This window comes from Pleurodeles waltl, chromosome 4_2 (assembly GCF_031143425.1).
Source record: "Pleurodeles waltl isolate 20211129_DDA chromosome 4_2, aPleWal1.hap1.20221129, whole genome shotgun sequence".
Taxonomy (NCBI): Eukaryota; Metazoa; Chordata; class Amphibia; order Caudata; family Salamandridae; genus Pleurodeles; species Pleurodeles waltl.
In genome coordinates, this window is record NC_090443.1 from 520468605 (window position 1) to 520493230 (window position 24626).

The 24626-nt window shown below is 43.9% G+C and overlaps 1 protein-coding gene across 5 annotated transcripts in view; it reads left to right on the top strand.

Moving 5' to 3' along the window:
• Window positions 1-24626, top strand: part of LOC138293040 (flavin-containing monooxygenase 1-like) — a 378358-nt gene that overhangs the window by 302376 nt on the left and 51356 nt on the right. For all 5 annotated transcript variants that reach the window (XM_069232027.1, XM_069232025.1, XM_069232028.1 and 2 more), the window contains one exon: window positions 23183-23535. In XM_069232027.1, the coding sequence (XP_069088128.1) occupies window positions 23183-23535 (353 nt within the window). The remainder of the gene's footprint in view (window positions 1-23182; window positions 23536-24626) is intronic.

The window sequence follows — 24626 nt, forward strand, 5'->3', positions numbered from 1 at the left end:
CTGCCCCCTGCCTCGATCATCAGTGGTAGGAAATGGCACACAAGCCATATGAAGCCCCCAACTCCTCTTCACCCATCCTGCCAAGACGTGGCCTTCCAGACATCGTGCAAATGAGAAGGGAAATAGGGGTTAAAGAAATAGAAAGAGGAAAAGGGGAAAGTAGGAGTACAAAAGCAGATGAAAAGTAAATTTAACCACTAAAAGAGCCCAACTACCCCCAAACTAGCACTACCAACAACAGACTCCCACAAACAACAAAAACACTAGTAAACTGGACAAATTTAAACAACACACAGTAGGACACTATACACCAACAATATTTATTTCACAAATTGAAAATTGAGACAGCACACAGGACACAAAAGCACAAAATCACTGGACACAGACTGCAGAGTGAAAGTGAAAGTACACCCACTGTACATGATCTGTAAGCAGGATATCCTATTACTTCACTTCCTGCATAAATATGTCTGCCGTTTTTCGCGTTATGCGTCATATTTTTTCACGCATACAGTTTGTGTGTCATATTTTTTCGACGCACAGGAGTGAAAATTAGCCCGCATCCAAATAATAGTAAATAGTCAGTACAATTATTTGGATGTGGCCAAATTTCACTCCTGTGCATCAAAAATGATGACGCACAAACAGTATTTGTGGGGAAAAAATGACTCATAACGCTAGCAACGTAAAAATGTCAGTACATGAACTGTTTTTGGGCATTTTTTCTGTTTTTCTGTTATGTTACATTTGGGACACATCAGAGATAAGCTGATGGCACCCACTATGGTGTTGATGGTGTGTGTTCACATGTGAGACATCATACTGCAGTGGACCATGACCCACTACTTCCTTAACAGTATTTTGACGGTTAGCTGATGCACTAGATGGCCATATGTGTGGCCTACATATATGTATTGCACAATTTGGGCATGTTTGGCATTAGGAGAGGATAGCAATGTGACGCACATATGTACAATACCTCAATGCCTATGGCTCAATGTGTGTGCAGTGGCAACTAATGTATTTGTTGACCAAGTGTGTGTGCATCACATGATGCATTATTGAACATATACCTGTATGAATGTGGTAACAGCTTCCTAGTCACTTGTTGGTGAATCCCACAGTGAGTCATACACATGCATAGAGGAAGTGGGTACCATGTAGTTGGCCCAGGCAGCCAAAGGTGAACCACAAATGTAATATGACGCCACAGTTGAGGTCATATAACTGTGCCACAAATATCCAGTGGCTGTGGTGGACCAGCAGATGAGGCAGCACGTGTCCACATATTTCCAGTGATCAGTTGCACAGAGGTGTCTTGTTCATATGTGTGGTCCAATGTTGAGCCTGTATATTTTTAGGGGTGTAATTTGTCAGAGTTAGGTCCAGGTCTCATCATGAGTCAGTGGCAGCTTTTCCAGTATCTACTGAGTATCCTTTGTTGATCAATGTGAGTAAAGTGGGTGTGGACATAAGAACCTACATAGGGATGGTCCCACCCTGTCACTGAAGACATGTAATGAGACAGTCAACATGGCAACCTTGGTGTGCTGAGTGAGATAATGTCTCAGGTGTCATGTTCCGGCAGGTGTCATTACAACATTTGTACACAGGTTAGCCTCTGCAATTCCCACTGCATCTGGGAACATCATGGCCTCTGTGCTGATTATTCTCGCAGCTATTCACTACACACAGCCCATCAAAATGTTGTGAGCAATGTAATTCTGTGTGTGAACTGTCAGGGTCCTGACGTGTGGATTTTTCATTGACATTATCAGAGGTTGCTGGTTCTGCTGAAGGCCTCGTACCCAATTCCTGCATAGGGCCCTGGGACACTGTCACACTTTGTCATTCATGCATAAATGAGACCCAGACAAGGGATGGGCCATGAATTTTGGTATTCACAGGGGATTTAACAAATATGGTACAATTAAAAGGCAGATGATGCTATACAATGTATTGGGGTATGCATTGATGAAGGACATGCCCAAATACCCTCTGAGGCATGAGAGGTTTGCTAACGCAAGTGTGGCACATATGTAGCCACAGGGAAACTTTAGGGTGACGCAAAGACAGATGCCAGTCAGGCTGCCAGGATGCAGTGTGAATCAGGATCCAGCAATTTATTAAGTTACATAATCAGTGGTCTGACTAAGACCGTTTGGAGGACGGACTAGACAGTTGACATGTAAAACTGTGTATGTCCTGTGTTTTTGAAGGTGACAAATGAACCCAAGGGCTGTGTTACACGGCTTAATTAGTAGCAATACTTAACGGTGTATTTGACAAAATGGCAACTCCTATGCTGTTCCAGGCATCAGCAGGGCCAGTGCTTGTTGAAATGGGTGGTGTGCATGGAGGTGATCACAGGTGTGGGCTGCATCAATTTCTTACAAGTCCTGTAGGTGAGATTTGCATTCTAATGGCCAACAGACATTTTCATACAGGAAGCAATCTACAGGTGCTAACAGGGCTTGAATATTAGAAGCCAGTGTATCAATTGACCTGAGGTCCATTCAGTCAGATGTTCTATGACAATGGTATACCATAGGAAAGGGTGTATCACACAGGAATACTATTGTTTGTCTGTGTGTGTGGAGGAGGGAATATCAGTGTACACATCTTACTATTCCAGGGACCTCTTCAGACAGGTGGGTTGTGACCAGGTGCATGGGTGTGTCAGGAGTTAGGAAATGGGCTGACATGTACATGGAATGTCATGCGGGCAATGTTGCTCATATGTGTGGCACTTGTGCTGTCTATGTTCTGCTTCTATGGAACTCTGGTCACAGATAGTCCTTGCAAATATTGGATGCAGTTGGACTTACTGCTGTCAAGGGTCTGGTCATACATTCCTGTTACTGATGCAAAAGCACATCAACTGCCTCATGTAAGAGGCTTGTTTTCCCCTTATTGAGTGATGGTGTCTTAGTTGTGAGCCATATGCTGTGATGAACCATGTTTTCAACATGTATGTGTGAAATAGGTGTGGTCCTCTGCTATTGCCCTTCAAAGGTGAAATGTACAGGATATATGTCATTTACTGTGTGTGTGTATGTGACCGTTGTATGGTACGTATAAGATTTGCTCTGGGATTTTCAGTGTCCTATTCGGCATATCAGCTAAGCTCCACGAGGCAACACTCTTAACCTGATAGTTAGAGATAAAGGTGTGCAAAAATGAATAGCCAAACAATGATATGGTGATTATTATAGGTGTTTATTTCAATTAGTTAATAAAGCGGTGATGGTGATTATATTTAAAAGAAATTGTTCACAATATGTTGCTGCCTACGTAAACCAGCGGCTGTGTTTTGTTGTTCCCCCTCATGTTGCAGGCCACCATCATCCTCTTCCTCCTCTTCAAGCATGTGTGGCTCGGGTTCCAGGAGGGGAATGTTCCTTTTTATGCAAATGTTGTGCAGAATAGCACATGTTAGGATGATCTTACAGACCATTTCCAGGGAATCTAGGAGGCTACCACCAGTGATGTTGAGGCACCGGAACCTCGACCTGAGGATGCCGAAGGTCCTCTCGACTATGGTGCGTGTCCTATGTGCGTCATTGTAGGCACGCTCTGCTGCAGTACTCGGGTTGCCAAAAGGTGTCATTATCCATGGCTGGATGCCATACCCCTGATCAGCTGCAAGAGAAAATGAATGGGATCATGTTGATGTAGCTAGCCCCATTGAAATCACCTTTCATGGCAGTAGTTGTCTTGTGTTGTCTTTGACTCTTTTGTGTTATTATGTCGCATCCTAGGCTAGTAGGATGTACCATCTGCATTGGGTTGTTTCCTTGGCTGAATGAGTGTTTGGCTTTTGACCAGTTGTCAGCAGTATGTTTTGGGATTTGCAGTACAGTGTCCCCTCCCTAGCATTGTGACTTGTGATACTGGTGTCCTTGTGTCTTCACTGGGGGTGAGATGATAGTTCCATACACAGGTTAAAATTGACAGTGGTGGTAACATGTTAGTATCTATATACCCTGGACATCCCATACCTTTAGACTTATGCAATGGATTAATGTAAATATTATTGAAACGCTTTCAATTTGCAAGATGACATTTAGGCAAACCACTCCAAACGTTGTGAGCATTGACGTCTTAACGTTAGGCTGTACAGTAATTTCAGATGTGTGACAGGTTCGATGGTGACCTAAGAAACATGGCTAGTGGTGTGACAACCTCAGTGTGTTCCTGTCCATATGTTGCTGTTGTGGTGTATGTGTTGTGTTTCCTAGAGGGTTGCTGTGCAGTGTGTATATAAGTAGGTTTCTGTACTTACCAACAAGTAGTCCATAGCCATACCGTCCATCCTGGAAGTGTTCATGGATGGTGCAGGGACGGAAGATGAATGAGTCATGGACACTCCCAGGATATTTAACCACGATGTTGGTGATCAATCCTTGGTGATCGACAATGGCCTGCACATTGATGGAATGTGTGTGCTTCCTGTTGCGGTAGAGGTGTTCAGTTGCAGCAGGTGGCACAAGGCGTACATGTGTGCAGTCGATTGCACCAAGGACGTGTGGGAAGCCACTAATGAGGTAGAACCCCTGTTTTGCTTCCTGCTGCTTCTGCAGTGTGTTAGGGAAGCAGATGTGGCGGGGTGTGAGTCCAATGATGGCATCCAGTACTTTGGGCAAAAAGGCAGAGAATGATGGCTGTGATATTCCGGCAACCAGGGCACCAGTTGTTTGAAAAGAGCCACTTGCCAGCATGTGAAGTACGGCAAGCAGCTTGGTTTCTGTTGGGATGGTGCGGGGTGTCAGCAAGGTGGGTGCTAACTGTGGCTCTATGTTTCGCAGCAGCTGCTGAATGGCCTGCCAGTTCAACTGGTACCTCTGGATGATGTCATTTTCCGTGAAGCCATGAAGGGTTGTTCTGGGGTGGAATATCCTCTCCTGCCTTCTGCGCTGCCTTTGGGGTCCCTGCTGGTGTTGTGGTAGCTGCTTTTGTTGCTGCTGGGCTCTGCGTCTGCGTACACGCTGGATAAGAAGCACCTCCATGTCTTCCTTTTGCTGCTCTGCTGCTCTGCTGTTGCTTCTGTGTGTTCTGATTAAATACAGGTGTGTTTGCCCCATTTTAATGCCTACCTTGCAAATAATTAACGCAAGGCGGGTTGTTGCATCCAAAAAATGACGCACCCGGCGGAATTTTGACGTCCGCTGGCTCGGGCGTCAAAGTTTAAATATGGGGCAAGGTTTGCGGTGGATGTGCGTCAAAATTTTTGACACACATTTGGCGCAGACTGAGTGTAAATATACCCCTCAATGTCCAGATGGTGTGCCTTGCTGACAAGTACATCTCCCACATCACTGCCAAGAATCCAGGGTCTGTGCATGATGCCTTTGTACTGAGGAATAGCAGTGTCACACAGCCGATGGCACAACTACAGAGGCACAGAGTGTGGCTAATAGGTGAGCCTGAGTCCCCAACCAATGTATGTCAGTGTATGCCTTCAGGAGTCATAGCCCATGCCATTGTGCAGGGCTAATGTGTGTCCCTTACTTCTTGCAGGTGATTCTGGTTACCCAAACCTGTCCTGGTTCCTGACCCCTGTTAGAAATCCAAGAACAGGGGCTGAAAATAGGTATAATGATGCTCATGGACGTACCAGGAGGATTTTTGAAAGGATCTTCGGGCTCCTGAAGGCTAGATTCAAGTGCCTCCATCTGACAGGTGGATCCCTATGCTACTCCCCTGAGAAGGTCTGCAGAATTGTTGTTGTGTGCTGCATGTTGTACAATTTGACCCTCTGGTGGCATGTGTCCTATCTGCAGGAGGAGGGGGATGACAATGCCGCTTTTGCAGCAGTGGACACTGAGGATAGTGAGGAGGAAGAAGAGGAGGAGGATGTGGACAACAGGTCACATATGATCCTGCAGTACTTCCAATGACATTCAGGTAAGACTGTTGAACTAAACATTTCAAAATGTCTGTGTTGTGCTGCATGACTGCATAATGCAAGTCATTACCTTTGCATCCCACCTGACCATGTCACCTATGCCTTCCCTTATTGCAGATGTTGGTGTTGTTCCAACAGTGTACTGCTGTGATGTGTACAGACTGCTGAAGCACATTTGTAGAATGGGTCAACATGTTACTGGACATTTACACAGGATCATGCACTTCAATACAGTTCTATACACTGTACATTACCTGTAGGTAAAGCGTTGTTACTCAAGTTGTGTCCAAGAGTGTTTATTGAAAATTGGTATGCAATGGGAAGTGCAATAGAGTCGGGGGATGGTTGGGAATAGTCCAGTGTAGTAGGCCATTCTGTTTTTAGAACAGGTCCAGTGTCCAAGGGACAGTAGGAAGAGGAGCAATGGCAGTTCAAAGTAGACAAGGTGACACAGTGGACCACAAGGGGGACATTCAGGAGGGCCTCATTTCCTGGCGGTGGTCTTTTTCTTGGCAAGTGTCTCTGGTGTCTTTCTGGGTCACAGGGACCATTTGCGGGTGGGTGGTTCACCTTCTGCTGGGTGGTTTACCTGCAGGTGTTATGGGGGTCCTGTGGAGGCCCTCCTTTCCACTAGCTGCAGAAGATTTGGAGGGCTGGTAAGTACACTGGCTAGTGGAAGGGACCGGCTGGTGTGCTGTGTAGTCCCTCATGATGTTGGCCATGTCATCTAGCACCCCTGCAATGGAGACTACGGTGGTGTTCAGGGCCTGCAATTCTTGCTTGATCTCCTGGTGGTGTCCCCCATGTAGCCACTGGTTTTCCTGCTTGATGTTTATCACCTGACCTTTCTTGTCCAGGGATTGTTGCTTTGCCCCCAGGACATTAATGAGTGCCTCCTGGGCAGCCAGTTCCCTGACCCTGTCCTCCCCCTGGTACACAGCTGTCTTCTGACCGTCCCTGGCCTCCTGTGCCTGTGTCCCCTGAACGGTGTGCCCACTGCCACTGACCCCTGGACCCTCATTGTCTTGCCTGTGAGGTGTGGACTGGAGTCCCTGTATAGATGGGCACACTACTGATTGACGTGTCCTGGAGATCTGGGGATGTTGGGTGGGGGTAGGCTCTGTGATGGACTGGGTGTGGGCTGGAGTAGCCGACTGACAGTGGTCCCTGATGGGCCAGGAAGTTCATCCAGATCCAGAGCTCCAGAGTTGCTGTCATCACTGGGGGCATCTTCTGGTGGAGGGCTGGGTATCCATGGCACCTCCTTGCCACTGAGATTGTCAGGGGCACCTGTGGGGATGTAAGTGGTGTATTATGCTACATGTCTGTGATATATTCTGCATGCTTAGCTTCCCCAATATTATTGCTGTTGCTCTGCCACCTTTGTTTGTGTCTGGTGCTGGATAGTGGGATCATTAGTTCTCTATGCTGTGCATGCATTAGTGAGGGTGCACATGTAGGGCTAGAAGGGATGTGCATGCAGTGGGTATGGCATGTAGAGCTTGGCATTTAGGTTTGTTGATTGTGGTGGTGCACTGTGTGGGATGAAGTGGGGTGATGGAAGTCAGGGTGGGGGTCGAGATGGCATGCATGTTTGGGGGGGTGATAGGTAGTAAATGTTGACTTACCAGTGTCCAGTCCTCTGGACACTCCAGTGAGTCCCTCAGGATGCAGGATTGCCAAATCTTGCTTCTCCTAAGTTGTCAGCTCTGGGGGAGAAGGTAGGAGTCCACCGCCAGTCCTCTGGATAGCGAGCTGGTGCCTTGCTGCAATGGAACGCACCTTTCCCCATAGGTCGTTCCACCTCTTCCTTATGTCATCCGCTGTGCCTGGATGTAGTCTCATGGCGTTCACCCTGTCCGTGATCCTCCGCCCAAGCTCCATCTTCTTGGCAATGGATATCTTCTGTACCTGTGCTCCAAACAGCTGTGGCTCAACCCTGACTATTTCCTCAACCATTATCTGCAACTCCTCATTGGTGAAATGGGGGGGCCTTTGTGGGGACATGGGTGTTGTGTAGTGTGTGTAGATTGTGCAGATGTACTGTGTGATGTGGTGGTGTGTGTGGTGTGTGGAGCATGTCTGAATTGGTAGTTGTGATGTGTATGCAGTTCTCTTTTGGATTGCCCTCTCAAAGCGTAACCGTCTTGTCGTGTTTGCAGAGGTTTGTGGGTAATGTGGGTTTGTGTTTTATAGTGCTGCTGGTGGGTGTGTTGGGTGTGTATGTTTGTGTCAGGTGTGAGTTTTTTTGTTCTGGCCAATGTTGTCTTGTTTTGTATTTGGGTGGCCATATCCCCTGCACCGGTGTTCGCCTCAGTTTATCACTTTCAGTGGGGATGGCGGATTTGTGGTTGTGGCTGTTCTCTGTCAGATTTGAGTGTATGTGTCATAATCTGGCAGACGAATGTTCGCCTCCACAGCGGAATGTCGGTGGCAATCACTGCGGCGGAATTCGTAATTTACCGGCAATGTCAAAATGAGAGCCATAATGTCATTGCACCCTGTTCTAGATTGACATATTTCAACCCACATTTATTGGTCTCTTAGGGTCTGGGGCTTTCGTCAGGCCTAAAGTTAGTACCCATCTATCTGTTCATTACTGTATCCTCCTCGCCTAGTCCAAAGTCAGGTTCTTCTAAGACAATAAAGGACAAACAACATATAGCAAAACAAGATTCCGTAGGCTTACTTGCCAGCTGTAGGAACATAGATTAATGCCCCAAGTGGTATACAGTGATACTCATTATAAGGACAGGCATGAGGGCGCTCCCCTATAGTCACACTCACTCCAAGTGTACTGTGTATCTTTTACACATTCCCTGCTCTTTATCACCTACACTCAGGAGTGTGACTATAGCAGCGTACTCTCGGGTCCTCTCTGGAGATATGTCTAGTGGTTCAAGATCTTCACCTGATCTAACCTAATACCTCCTAATCTCATTTCGCAAAATGTTTTATTTTTATTTTACTTCACCAACTACTTCTACAACTGTGTCCTTATCTACCTAGACTACAGACCCATTTTTATTACTCTTTTCCAAATTTGAAGATGAATTTTCATCTGTTGTAATACATTTTACTTTATCTACTTTACATGTTTTCTTATTCTTATTTTTCCTTTTGGCCTATAATACCACAATTTGAACCTTCAATTCAATGTCAGACATGATTTATTGTAAGCAAAATGCTTCCACTTCTATGACATCTATTTTTAAATCATTTGTGTTCTCTACTGTCGTACTTTCACAGGCTTCTACAATAGAGAACCTGCTGATGCGAGTGCAGTTTGTACATAAACATTACAAACACTTCACAAGGATCAGGCCCCCTTAGATATACATGTGAAACCCCCCGTTTTATGCTTTAACCTGCTTGATGTCACCAGGAATCTTCAACAACAATCCACATGACTATAATGCCTAAGTTTTTTTAAGTACTTTGACAGATACCACCTGGTTGGCATACATTGTTCACCATGCCAAATTCTTAACAATTTAACATTGTAGTTCCTCCTACCATTTAAACTTCTGATCTGTTAGGCCTTCTAGTAGGCCAATGTACTAATCAATAGTAACATTCTAATTGCTGTCTAGAACTTGGCTTGGCCATGAAGAACATTTGTTTTGTTTTTATTTTCATATATGTAGTGAGAGCAAATAGTTTGTTTGATTCCCCAAGCCTACTTAGCCCCACAAACCCAGCTGGATATTTTGTATGTCCACAGAGCTGGAATCTCACTGACTCAATGTGGACAAGATAACAGGTGATGGGTTTGTATTGTAACTACATAGGCACATCCAGGAATCCCTATGGAATTGTGTGTTTGGTTGGCTACCTCACTCTGGAGTTTTGGAGTCAGAAATGTCAATTCACAAATCTTTATTACAGATTAATCTTCAGCATAGAAGATGAGTCATTTATGTTAATCATGTGTCAAGCATTAGCACAGTAGGCCATTAGGAATCTAAACAGAAGGAATATACCTATAATTTTACAAAGGGGCTACTGAAAGCCTATGTTCTATTCTCTATTGATATCTAGAAATGTAAGACAATACGCCATTCCTTTCCTCGGACTAGCCAGGGAGAGCGACATCTGTGTGTTGCAGATGTTGTGGGTTTATGAACAGGGTGTTCATCAGTTGATCATAGTGACCCCTCACATCGTAGGGGCTCTCCTTTAACTTTTAATATCTCAAGTGTTTAATACACTTTCACATGGTTAAAATTGCATGACCTATATTTCGCACTTCCCCACAGCTTTGTCAAATGGGTGATCTGACTTTCTCAAGTTTACCAGGGTGTGTATGGCAATTCAGCCTGTGAAACAAATGTGTAAAACATATTGAGTAAATAGTGTCATGACACTTGGGCCGATATTCTGATTTTTCTTCTTCTAATGGGCCTTTTTAGGCTGCTTGAGAGGTGAAGGAGAGCACAAATCAACCTTTTGATTCAATTAACAGTGTATCCTATTTGGTCACACATTCAATCCAGGTGGCAGAGGATAAAGTTCAATAGTTTATTACAAATTAAGCCAAACTGATGTAAATGAATCTCAAAAACATGCTGAAGAAGTACAAAGTCACAAAAGGTGAAGTAAAGCGTTGAATTAAGTTAAATTGTGTAAGCATAAGTCATACAAGAATTTCAGTTGATCCAGTACAAAATAGAAAAAAAACTAAGGGCCAGATGTATCAAGCAATTTTGCACTTCGCAAACGGTGCGAATCGCAAAAATCGTCCGCGATTTTTTGCGTTGCGACCTGGTTTTGCAAGTCACATTTTGCGATTCGGTATTTCCAGTAGGAAATTGCAAGGCGCAAATTGCGATTCGCATAATCCAGATCGCAAAGAGATGCGTCAAAAAATCGCAAAATTTTATTTTTCGCAGAATGACATTTTGCACATGCAAAATACCATGAACTGAAACAAGGTGGTAACCAGCTGCAACCTATATAAAGAGGCCCAGAATGCCTCAGACTCTTTTCCACAATGGCTGCACTCTACGTCATGGCGAGGAGGATGAAGATCTTGGCAGGTTTGAGGATAGGGAGGAGGAGACAGGAGCGCATTTTCAGAGTGCGCATAACTCTTTTTGACCTGACAGAGGAGGAAATATATAAGAGGTATAGGTTGAACTCAGCCATGATACTTGACCTGATAGCTGAGCTACAACCCATACTGCAGTGCACAACACATAGGAGTCATAGCATACCCACCCATGTGCAGGTATTATGCTCCCTACACCTTCTTGCCTCAGGGAGCTATCAAGGGGTCATAGCAGCAGCTGGAGGGGTCTCACAGAGTACCCTCTCCCGATTTTTTAATTCTTTCATCAACGCCATGCTGAGCAAACTACAACAGTACATCAGATTCCCCCACACCCCACAGGAAATACAGCTGACAAAAATAGAGTTTTACCAGATAGCACTGTTCCCCCACGTCCTAGGTGCCATAGATGGCACACATGTGGCAATATGTTCACCATCAGACACAGAGTATGTGTACCGAAACTGTAAATACCAACATTCCATGAATATTCAGGTGATATGCAATGCCTCCTATATCATAACTGATCTTGTGGCCAGGCACCCAGGGAGCACACTTGATTCGTACATCTTTCGCCACAGCGGCATTCACACAAAACTGCTAGCTGGGGAGTTTGGTGAAGGATATCTCTCAGGTAATGCCACTCGGTACACTGGTGCATAGAAGGTACCCATGTCAGATGGCTCAGTTACTCATCACACCCTCTGTCCCTTCCAGGTGACAGTGCCTACGCAGTGCGCACCTACATGATGATGCCCTACCTCAATCCTACAACACCAGCTGAACGGAGATAAAATGCAGCACACAGGGCAACCCACAACGTGGTGGGGCACACATTTGGACTGCTGAAGAGTCGCTTCCGGTGCCTCCACAAAAGTGGAGGGGCACTACAGTACAGTCCAGAGACAACATGTAGAATAGTGGCTACTTGTGCAATCTTGCACAATATAGCTACAACCAGGGGCATACCTGTAGAAATCAGTGATACTGAATCAGATGAGGATGACAATCCCATCCCACCTCTACAGCCAGCAGACAGGACCAGTGCAGCAGAGGGAAGGCAAAGGCGTGCCGATATCACACACAACCATTTCAGACGTGAGTATTAATGACACAAATCCACTGACAACTGTACCTGTAGTGAAATAAATGTATTACCGTACGTCAGGTAATGTACGAGTGAGTGATAAAAGAAACAGGTGATTTGACAAACGCAAAACAACAAATAACCAGAGTTATGCACTATTTCTTCATAGTGGCAACAGCAGTCTAATGGCAGCAAGAGTCATTTGTTTCTACCACGCACACCACTCGGGGGCCCAGTTACGTCACTGGCACCTCTATTGTCACCTTCAGTGGCAGTGCTGTGCCTGGCACTGCGCCGTCTGGTGTCTGCTGCTGGTATGGCAACACTGCTGAGGCTGGAACTGTCCTCAGTGTCCCCTAGTGCTAGCTCACTTGGAGTGGCTGATCGTGGTCCCATGATGTGTTCGATCACATTTGTGATCTGAACAAGTCCATGGACAACGTCCCTGCTGCTATGTGCAGCCTCCACTTGCGCAGCCACTGCGCGACGGGCAATCAATGCAGTCGAATTTGCAATCCTGTTAGAGGACCGGCAGTAGCTGCCAAACATTGTACGGAATTTGCGCTCCTGTCTGCGCTGGCTCACCCTCTCATGGCGCATCTCCTGGCTCAGTTCACGAACAGCACTTGTTAAGTCCCTGGTGTCCTGTGAAGCCTGCACCATTCCCTCCTGCAGCTGTACAATATTACTATTGAGTGCGTCAAGTTGGCGATGCAGGCCCATCATGTTGCGGTTGTGTTTGCGCAGGTTTCGGTCTAAACAAAGGATCCGCTTATTTTGCAGGCGCTGCAACATAGCAGCTTCAAGGCCCCCGAATAAGGAGGGACCCTCACCTGCCTCATGCTGTTGTGCCCGGGACTCCGTCGCAATCCTGCGTGGTGCTGTGGTTGGCTGACACCTGCCCTCCGGAATCTGTCTGCGCCTGTGTGGTGCTGATGGTGTGCTTGGCCCTTCCTGCTGCTCATCAGAGTCATTGCTGAGCTCTGGCAGTGGCAGTGCCCTGGGCCTGCGTCGGACAGTCGACATGTGGAGAGATCCACTGGTGTTGGAATCTGTGGGCAGATGGGTGTCTGTCTCTCCTACACATGCAGAATGTGTGGCTGCTGGGCCTGGCCCACCTGCAACAACAATATGCATCATGTCAGTTATATATGTTACATTATCTGTCAGACAGTGGCAATAAAGGTACAGGTACTGCTCTACACGGTGTGTTGTGTTACTTTGGGTGTCACTATACTTAATTACCTTGTTTTGCTACTTTCTGTTCTAGGTTGTGGACTGCCACTCCCATAATGCATTGTAGTGCTGCTTCTAAGATGTGGGCTGGACTACTTCACACAGTGTTTCACATTACATGCTAATTCCTAAGGGGCTTTTGTGCATAGACATATACAATATTGCACCTACCTTGGCCGGTACTCGGTGTGCCGGAGGTGTCGATGTCTGTGACCCCAGTCACAGCTTCAGGGAGGAGTGTGGACTCCACTAGGTCCTCCAATGGTGTTGATGGTGCCTCTGTTGGTGGACCGCCACCTGTCTCCTTGCCACCCTCTCCTTTGCACTGGACCGTAGGTCGTACCACCTTTTTTTTATCTCTTTGATGGAGCGCTGTGCCACTCCAGTGGTGCAGATTTTGGACTCTATGTCCAGCCATAGTCTCCTCTTTTCACTCTCAGGTACCTGGAGTGAGCTTTTTCCAAACAGGCTGCCATGGCTCCTCCCCACCTCCTCAGTTAGTACCTCAAGCTCCTGTTCGCTGAATTTCAGCATGCGCTTCCTTTCAGCCTTCTCCTGTGCTTGGCTTGGGGTGTCCATCCTGGCTCAGGTGTTATTGCTCTTTCTGAGTCTGCTCTGTGTGGCTGGACTGGTCTCTCTCAGGATGCTGGTTTGGGTGTGGCACCTGAAACTGCCTGGGATGACTCATTTCCTGCTTGTGATGTCATCAGGCTCCTCCGGGTGTGCATTTTCGAACTTTCTCGCAATTTGCGATTTTTTACTGAATCGCAAAAAAAACCCGCAATTTGCGATAATGCAAATTGCGATTTGGTAAATGGGCCTCGCAAACCACAAATAGCGTTTTTTAAGAAAACGCTATTTCCGTATCGCAAATTTGTTACATGGCCAATTGCGACTCGGAAATCAGCGATTTCTTAAAAATCGCTATTAATGATTCGCAAGCTCCATTTTTCATACATATGGCCCTAAATCTGTATACAAGTTACAGTCCTCTTGCCTAATTATAGGAGAAACTAAGTTAACCTCAGTACCCTAAACTAAACTAAAGAGAAATCCTCACTAAGTCTTAGGAAATATAGGAAAGTGTCAGTGTTACTGAAACCTCAGTAGAAGTTCTGATAAGGGAGGTGATGCATAGCATAAAGCTACACAAAGGAATGAGGGTAGAGGGATCTGTATCCCTCCAAGTTTCAATGGAATCTGCCCTCCTCTAATGAGAGAATACCAATTAAACTCACTGAACCTTCAAAAATCCATGTCACCAAGATCAAAAGTTGTCCATCTTCTTTGCACAGTTGAAACTGGCAACTCTCCTCAAATTCTCATCCCACTAATCGAACATCAGGATGACCTTGAATGTTTCCTAGTGAATGGCACACAAACAGGAGTTCTTTTCAACTCAGTTTGTTAGTGGTCCTTGTCATTGCTAAAGTATCCTCCTGTACCCAAATATCTTCAACACACAATATGCTTTTCATTACCTGTAGACTTGCACTGACGCACCTGCAAAGGAAAAATATTGCAATGCAAGCAAAACTCCACGTTGAAGGTTGAACACAAGAAACCAAACGTTTCAGGCCTTTGGTTATGCCTATTTAATAAAACATTCACTGCACATTTGAAATACATGATTATAAGTGCATGTTGCAATTATAAATGAAAACAAGACTTATGAATGAAACATGATTATATGCTGTTACATCATAGAACCATAAGTATAATACATGAATATAAATGTGTATGAGTACTACAATTCAACATGTTAAAATCAAACATTAGAACACACATGTATATGAACTTCTAATCTTCTACTGTGAATGTACCTTTAGTAATATGGTTTGGATGCTCCACTTTACATTAGTAACATTAAGACACACAATGTAAGTACTGTCAATTACATTAGTATGTCACATCTGTAATGCATGATGGTGTAACCAAAATTATGCATCACCAGTGTGTGCCCTGTGTACATATTCAGCAATACAGACCTACACTTATCATTGATGGATACGTTTTCTACACTTAGCATTGTGGGGACTGTAGGCCATGCTATGGACAACTAGCCAAGCACTCAGGTGGTTTTACTCTCTCTCTGCTGTGCCTCCTGCTGTACACTCTGGGGAAGAGGACCTTCAAAAACAACTTTCCAAAAGCTTCAGTCCTCCAGGAAAACATCAGATGGGATACATGTCCAATCCTGCCTCTCTAGATCGAAGTTCACAAATCTCTTTCTAGTCTGAACTGAATTTCTGAGTCTTTTGAGATTTGTCCAAGAAGGGTTTCTTTCTTATGGCCTTTTGCAATTTAATGGCCCAATATTCCAGAGTTACAAGAGTTTTATTTCACCTACTCTGAAAAGGACATAATACACTGTTTTCTGATTAGTGTTAGCATTCACCTGTTAGCATTGCCAGCTTAAACCAGAGAAACATATTATGAAAAAGATGATGAAAGTATCAAGGCATTGTGGTTCTAAACAGAGCTCCATTGGGAAATAGTAAGGAGGCATCAAGCCTAAAAAAGACAGAGAAGGAGAAACTTTCAAGGAAGACCTTATTTTAATTCACAACATCATCTCTCCGTAAAGATGACTTTACAGAAAAAACAAAAAAGCAACACATCCTTTGCCTTGAAATAAATGATCACACAAACTCCTTTTGAAAGGACCAAAGTCAACAAATAAAATGAAAGAACAGGCACCTTTAATAGTAATATGTCTGGAGTTGTCCGTCAGCCTTTTGTCAATTCTTGTTTTGTTTTATCATGGCTTTTGTAAAATCCTATTTTGAAGCTGCTGGGTGTTTGTCAGTCTATAGAAAAAAACATTAACTGAAGGTAAAAATACTTTTTTGTCACAAAAAAGCACAGTTTACTATAGTACTCTCTTTAGTGGGATGGAGAAAAATTTGAAAGAAAGAAAGAAGATGGGAAGAAACAAGGCAAGAGTGAAAAAAGGAAGCTAAAAAGAGGGAAAGAAAAAGAAAAGGCAAAAGAGAGTGAGAAAGGAAGGATGGAAGGAAGTAGAAAAGATGTGAAGAAAGAAGGTAAGAGAAAGAAGGAAGGAAGAAGGAAACATGGAAACAAAAAAGGCAGAAGGGGAGAGAGGAAGGATGGAGAAAATATGGAAAGAAAGAAGGTAGGAGAGAAGAGAGGAATAAAGGACAGAAAGAAAATTAAAATATAGAAAGAAAGAAGGAAGGAAAGAAAGAAAGAAAGAAAGAAAGAAAGAAAGAAAGAAAGAAAGAAAGAAAGAAAGAAAGAACATTGAAGGATAAAAAAGAGAGGACGAAAGCAGCAAAGTGGAATGGAAGGAAGGAAGGAAGGAAGGAAGGAAAGAAGGGAGTAAAAAATGGGTAGAAAGACGAAAAGAAAGAAGGAGAAATTTTTGGAAAGAAAGAAGGCAAGAGAGAAAGAAGGAGGAAGGGAGAAAAGATCAAAATAAAGAATGAATGAAGGAAGGAAGGAAGGAAGAAAGGAAGGAAGGAAGGAGAAAAGATGGAAAGAAAAGGCAAGAAAGAAAGAAAAAAGGAAGTAAGAAAGGAAGGAAATTAAGAAAGAAAAAGAAAAGATAGAAGAAAGGAATGTAAGAGAGAAAAATAGCATGAAAGAAGGAATGAAAGAAGAGGAAAGAAAGAAAGAACATGACAAGATGGAAAGAAAGATGGCAGGAGACAATGAGAGCTAGGAAGAAAGACATTACGAAATAAATAAAGAATAAAATGAAGATAGAATTAAAGAACTAAGAAAGAAAGAAAGAAAAAAGAAAGAAATGAAAAAGTGTGTTACAAGAGCTGCAAATTAAACATGATAAAGGTTGATTTTCTTCCTGAGCAATGTTGATTGAAGAACCGTTGGGAAATTGAGTCCAAACAGGTTCTGAAGAATTGTCTGCTTATTAATTTACATGTATAATGTTGAAGATTTTGTTTTTCATATTGTATGCATATTTAAAAGAATAACTTAATACAGAACAGTTTCAAATGGAAACAATCTGTTATGCTGTGAAATACAAGCAGTCAGATAAACAAAGTACACTTCAAAAGGAATTCAAAACAGCATTAGTAGGAGACAGGTGCTGAATAAGTGTGAAATGTGGGCTGTACTCACATCTGGCGAAAAGGTTCTGATTTCACCTCAGGCTCTAAATAAAAAGGTAACATTAAAGTCATTACATAGTAAAAACAAAAACAATTTCACTGAAGGGAACAACTTGTGTGTGGATGTGCTCATTGCGAAAGAACAATATAAAAACATTCAAAGTGTAGTTAACCAGTGGCATAATGTGACATAAAATGTGAAAGACACAACAGACCAAAGGAAGAATAAAGGTGGCAGACGGCGCCTCTAGGTAAGTATATTATTATACATATAATTTTGGTAAAATCAAAAGATCTTGGCTAATGCCAGACCCAAAAAGCCTTTTTGCTTGTAGGAAGCCTTGACTTCACTTTGAGTGACCTAGACAAGCACCTGTAACAAATTAAATTGTGTTGCTTTCTGTGATTTGAAGGGAAGTGACATTACTATGGGCATTGCCTTTGTGACTTCCATGACAGCTTTTGGAGATACATTTTATTGAAATAAATGTCGCAAAGTAGTTTCAAATATATTGGTAAATGTTTCATTCTTACAGGTTGCACCTTCATCTTTTCAGATAATCAAAATGCACTGAAAAATGCTACATGGACCATTACTCTTTTGACTGGTTGACCTCACCAGTTTTTTAGGCTAATATGACCCATCCCTTCATCTCATAGCGAGACTGTGCATCTTTCAGGATAATATCACTTTCTTCACTTTGGGCACCTTGAGTGATCAATCTTCTCACTAGGGCACCACAATGAACTCACAGAAGGGCCGAGAAAACATGCATGATAAAGGACATAAATTTAACATGAAATTCCACACTTAGGGCCAGATGCAGCAAAGGGTTTTACCCATTCTATGTCTATGGGAAAATGTGTTCATACATATGGTGCTTACTGCCATGTGATTAAACACAAGCACATAGAACAGATGATGGACGTAATGCAGAGCAAATCAAACATTCACCCCCAGTCACAAAGATCTGGGTTTAATTCATCGTTTTTTTGCTCACCACGCCACCCCAGGTTCGACCCAGCCATATACAAATCAGTCTTGACCCTGTTCCTCATGGGAACAGTCCAGCCCGAACCATCAAGCCAGGTCCTCCCCGGACTGGAAACAAGCATCCTAGGACCGGTTTTAGGGTATCACCCTTCTTCAGCTAGGCTAGCTTGAATCCAGTGACGCAGTGAGCACGGGACCCACGTCTGGGCATACCCTTCCAACTTGGGGCGACAAATGCAAAAAGAACAGATGATGGACAGAATGCAGAGCAAATCAAATATTCACCCCCAGTCACAAAGATCTGGGTTTAATCCATCGTATTTTTGCTCACCATGCCACCCCAGGTTGGATCCATCCATATGCCAATCAGATCTGTGACTGGGGTGAATGTTTGATTTGTTCTGCACTCCATCCATCTTCTGTCGTTTTTGCATGTGATTAAACACAATACATTAAAAATGAAAGTCAAGCGATAACAAACAGTACAGGACAGGACCTATCCTAACTATATAAGTTTTTAATGGGGTTTTTCTATGTTACAATACTCCATACACAAAAAAAGTGTGTCTGGTGGGTTGTGGAAATCCTTGTGCACGGTCACAATGCACCTGTCATCTCAGGAATTCTGAAACTCTGTATCTTAGTGATCTCAGGGTGAGCACAAGGTATTATGGAACTCTACACAAAGTTTGTATGCGCTAGACAAGGTAAAGATTCTGCCTGATTAGTATCTTAGCTGCCTGGATGGTATTTTCATGCAAAGACAGGAAACAAAGCACTAGAAAAATCATTAAAATCTGGTATTTCTTACCTTTGAAATATAAACTTAAAGCAACAATTACTAAATGTAAACCTGTCCAAATTATTTTAGTCATGTTAATCCAATCTAAAATATTTCCGTTTTTGAAGCAAATAGTGGGATAATAGGATGTGTTGATAAGAGTTCAGATAATTTCACACAAACTATTATTCAAGTACCACCTTTGAACTTTCCAGCACCACTAAGCCAGGAACGTAACAGAGGCCCCCGCAGCCCTCAACCTGTCCAAAGGCCTCCAATCCTTTGGGGAGGACCCTTTCATCCTAAGAGCAATGAATATCTATGAGAGGTCAATGAATATCTACGAGATATGGGAGACAAGGGGGGCACTCATTACATTCTGCAGAGGGTGGGGAACATCAATTTGTGTTACATCAAAGCACTAAGCATGCACCTATGGCTGATATTTATCCATGAAAAAGGAGGCATACTAGGTGAAGTACATGTTTTTCACAACCCAGATTAACTTTTGGCAACCACAAACCCAGGCTGATGAGTGTATAAGGTGCAAGCTTCAGCCAGTTTGTGCCAGTATATCAATGCCTAAGTGGCATATGCGCCAGTTTGGCACTGTAGCAAAATGAAGAAATGCTCATTTTGATGGCTCCATGGTAGTGAGAGAGAGCTACATTTTGGTGACTCAATGGTTTTATGGAGTGTGATTCATGAGGAGTAGTTTAACCTTTTCAGATTCTTCTGTTGTTGACTCTCCATTCCACATAGAATCTCCTCTCTGCTCTCTTTTCAAGAGTCAGAGATCATCTTCTGTAGATTCAGAAGTTTTAGTTAATTCTTTAAGGATGGAGTTCCCCAGAGAGTACGGTATTATATGTGCCCAATCCATCAGTTTTTTACTAAAAGAAGAAAAATGTGTTCATTTATTTGTTTTATTTATGGTGGATCAGGGTCCTGCGTAGAGGGTGTTAGAGAGCTTTACAAAATGGTCATGTGACACAGGAAAAAATAAGGCAATTTACATAATCAGCGATAATATGCTATATAGCTGTGCAGATGAGGAGGCGTTTAGCAGAGGAGACATTTTACATTGCTCAGAATCCGGCAGTGGGTGCACATTAAGTAAGGCTTTAAGTAAGGTCTTGTCAAACATGCTTGTTTCCGGATCCTTTTGAAGGTAAAGATTGGCTTGGTCTGGCTGATGTGTACTAGAAGAAGATGCCACATGTTTGACACACTTCTCCCTCAATCTAGATGTCCATCTTGAGCAGAGCTCGGCTTCCTTGACATGTGTTTCTGGCACGGATCTTAATCAATCAAATAATTTCTTAAGCGCACTACTCACCTGGTAGCGTCTCAAGGCACGTGGGGGTGTTTACTGTTCAAAAAGCCATGTTTTAGGTGCTTTCTGAAGGTTAGGAGGTCCTGGGTCTTGCGTAGGTTGGTGGGGAGGGAGTTCCAGGTCTTGGCGGCGAGGTGGGAGAAGGATCTGCCACCGGATTTGGTGCGTTGGATGCTGGGGACTGTAGCAAAGGCAAGGTCTGCGGAGCGGAGCTGTCGAGATAGTACGTGGAAGTTTACTCGTTCATTGAGGTAGGCCAGTCCAGTGTCATGGAGGGCTTTGTGAGCATGGATGAAGACTTTGAAAATGATCCTTTTGTTGATGGGCAACCAGTGTAGGGATCTGAGGTGGGTGGATATGTGTTCGTGGCGAGGGAGGTTGAGGATGAGATGTGCGCAGGTGCATTCTGGATCCGCTGGAGTTTTCTTTGAAGCTTGGCTGTGGTCCCTGCGTAGAGGGCCTTGCCTTAGTTCAGTCTGCTGCTAATGAGGGCACGGGTGACTGTTCTTCTTGTTTCTAAAGGAATGCATTTAAGAGTCCTGCGTAGCATGCGAAGGGTGTTGAAGCAGGAGGATGATATGGTTTTGATTTGCTGGGTCATGGAGAGATATGAGTCCAGTACGATGCCAAAGTTGCGTGCGTGTGTGACGGGTATTGGGGGTGGTCCGAGGGTGGTGGGCCACCAGGAGTCATTCCATGCTGTCTGGTTAGGGCCGAAGATGATGATCTCTGTTTTGTTTAAGTTCAATTTGAGGTGGCTTGTTGTCATCCATTTGGCGATGTTGAGGAGTCCGGTGTGCAGGTTAATCTTGCCGGTGGCTGGGTTCCTGGTGAGGGAGTTGATGAGCTGGGTGTAGTCAATGTATGAGATGATGGTGATGCCGAGGGGGCGGAGGATGTTGGCAAAAGGAGCCATGTAGACGTTGAAGAGGGTGGGGCTGACGGAGGATCCTTGAGGGACCCCACAGATGATCTTGGTGGCTGTAGACCAGAAAGGAGGGAGGGGAACTCTCTGGGTTCTTTCGGAGAGGAAGAAGGTGAGCCAGTCCAGGGCCTTGTGGCGAATTCCGGCATCGAAAAGGCTTGCGCGGAGGGATTGGTGGCATACAGTGTCAAAAGCTGCAAAGAGGTCTAGGAAGATGAGGGCAACGATCTCGCCCTGGTCCACTCTGGTCCTGAGGTCATCTGTGCAGGTGATGAGGGCGGTCTCAGTGCTGTGGTTCTTGTGGAATCCAGACTGGTAGGCGTCGAGTATGTTGTTTTCTTCTAGGAAGCGAGACAGTTGTGCATTTACTGTCTTCTCAGTGACTTTTGCGGGGAAGGAGAGAAGCGAAATGGGTCGGTAGTTTGTGAGGTCTTCAGGGTCTGCTTTGTTTTTTTTTAAAAGAGCGTTGACTTTGACGTGCTTCCAAATACCTGGGAAGGTTGCGGTGTCGAAGCAACTGTTGATGACGGCACAGAGCTGGGGAGCGATGATTTGGCTGGCCTTGTTGAAAATGTGGCGGGAGCAAGGGTCTGTTGGGGAGCCTGAGTGGATGGAGTTCATGGTTTTGCCGATTTCTTCGTCGTTGGTGGGGGTCCAGGTGTTCAGTCGGTTGGTGCAGCAGGGTTTTGTGGTGTTGGTTGTGTCGGTGGTAGTGATAGTGGGTGCTGATGATGTGAAACTGTTGTGTATGTCTGGGATTTTCAGTGGAATTAGTTAGAGAGGGAGTTGCAGAGGTCTTGGGAGTGTGGAGGGTCGATGGTGCAGGATTTGGGTTTGGTGAGTTATTTGATGATGGCAAAGAGTTCCTTGCTGTTGTGTGTGTAGTTGTCTATGCGTTCTTTGTAGAAGGATCTGAAGCGTATGTGATAGCCATTTAGTTAGATGAATTGTCTTACGGATAATACATACAGCCTTGTAGCCACTCCTATGCTCTAGGCGAAGTCAAAGTAGTGATCTAGCGATTGATGTTATCCAAATGAGACAGCCTGCTGTAAGGAGGACCTCCTTGAAGGGATGTATGTGAGATTTAGTCAACCCATTTCTGGGCTGGCTTGGATAGTCAACATGTTTTAGAAGTAAACACTTGCAACTACAAAGAGGTTTTCATCAAAATCTGGTGCTTGTGGTCATCTCTTACACATGAAGGTTAAAGTGAATTGTTTGTCAAGTTTTACATAAAAAATATTTTTCTATGGTTGTTGTTTTAGGTTAAACACTCAAGTCTGTATTTTATTTGTCCAGTCACTGGGGGATTCCTGACACTGTTTAGGAGACAGGAGGAGAAATAATGCCTTCTCTGTATTCTGCTCAAGTTTCATTTAGTTATGAATATCTTAAGAGAGACAATTAATGCAAAAGAGCTGTTTAGGCATCCATACTTAATGTATAGTTGCATATCTTTCAAGCATTGTGTAAAGGAGAGTCCCTGTTTCTGTGGCTCCACATAAAGATTAAAAATCCTGAGGATCTGACCTTAATCGACTCCATATAAAAGTTTATCATCATATGAAATACTTAACCATGCCCATTTTTTCTCTTTTTTAATGGTATAATCTAGGTGCAGTAAGCAATTACTTTATCCTCAAAACACTTGCAATAATTTATTTCTCAACAGCATTGGGTAAAAAAGAAATACAACTCTTGTATCTTAACTATATTTTCTTTGAATATTTTTAACATCTTGTTCTATTTTTCTTGCCCACTCTAGCTCTCTATGGAAAGATCCTCTGGTGAGTGATGACCTACCACTCTGCATAATCAGAGGCTTTCTGTCAGTGAAACCAGGTGTGGCTGAATTTGCAGAAAACTCAGTCACTTTTGAAGATGGGTCCTCAGAAGACATCGACATAGTTATCTTCTCTACAGGATTCCTCTTCACTTTCCCTTTCTTGGACGATTTGGTTGTTAAGACCAGTAATGATAAGGTTTTGCTCTACAAGCAAGTCTTCCCACCAGAACTGGAGAAACCAACACTGGCATTCATTGGACTCATTCAACCAATTGGTTCCATCTTGGTTACCTCTGAGATGCAGGCGCGCTGGGTCACAAGAGTTCTCAAAGGTAGGTGAACAGCAGTCCAGTGTGTCCCAGAAGCAGTAAACAACAGTGGGACTGCTGACAGGCTTGCCTCTCTCATAGCATTTGTTATCTGTGTAACCACAGGAGACATTGTTGATGTCACTGGATGACAGTGGTTATGATTTATTTATTAACCGAGCAACTTCAGGGCAGCTTTGGTGAAGGAGTTGCCTGACCCGTGCTCACTGTACATTAGCTTTTGACCAATAACCAAGGTACTTTAGTGGCATAAAAAGTGCCTGCTGCCAGTTCATTAGAACAAAGCTTGGCCTGCAACACAATCAGACATACAACGGATGTTTGGACACTTTACACATTGGCAGAGAGCCTGGAATACTGATAGGGCTTAGATGCTCTTCTGAAGAAGAGCGTATTAGTTCTGGAGTCCTATTGCATAAAGCTGAAGGCTTTTCTCAGAATTAAGGTATACGGTCTGTGTGGTGAGTGGCTCTTTGTTAATGTTAGTGTGCCTCTGCCCGGTTCACTGCTGAAGAGTTTTAATAAGTATTCCACCATTGGTCTATGAGTGACAGTATTTGGGTGTGCCAGGCCATAGGGTACATAGATTGCCATTAGAAGATCATACTGGGCTGCTGCTTGTACGTACTTTAATCTTGGAATATGTGTCTTTGATTTCACCAGCTGAACTCCAGTTGCCATTGTAACCTCTACTTTGTTACAATGTTTGTGTCTTGGTAGTCTAAGGAAGATCCTGAAACTGAAGAAAAGCGGTGGTTTGTGCATCTCTTGTGAAGTAACTGAGAAAAAGAAAGTGCTTACAAGAAAAAAAGAAATGTACCTCATATTTCAAAGAGAAATCCAGCAGCCCTGGAGGCCAGTTTAATGCATAGCAGCACTAGTAAGAAAAATCTGACTCACCTGAGAAATCAAGCTTGAAGCTTGTCCTGAAGTGACGTTTGTGCTGTGAAAGAAAGAAAGTAAATCTAATGTTGTGGCCTGCAGCTGCTTCTAGAGAATGATGCCTCTTTGTTGAAGCGTAATTAGACCTATTCAGCCCCCAAACCTGCCATCTGTGTTATGTTATGTCATGTTATATTGTTATGTATAGCACA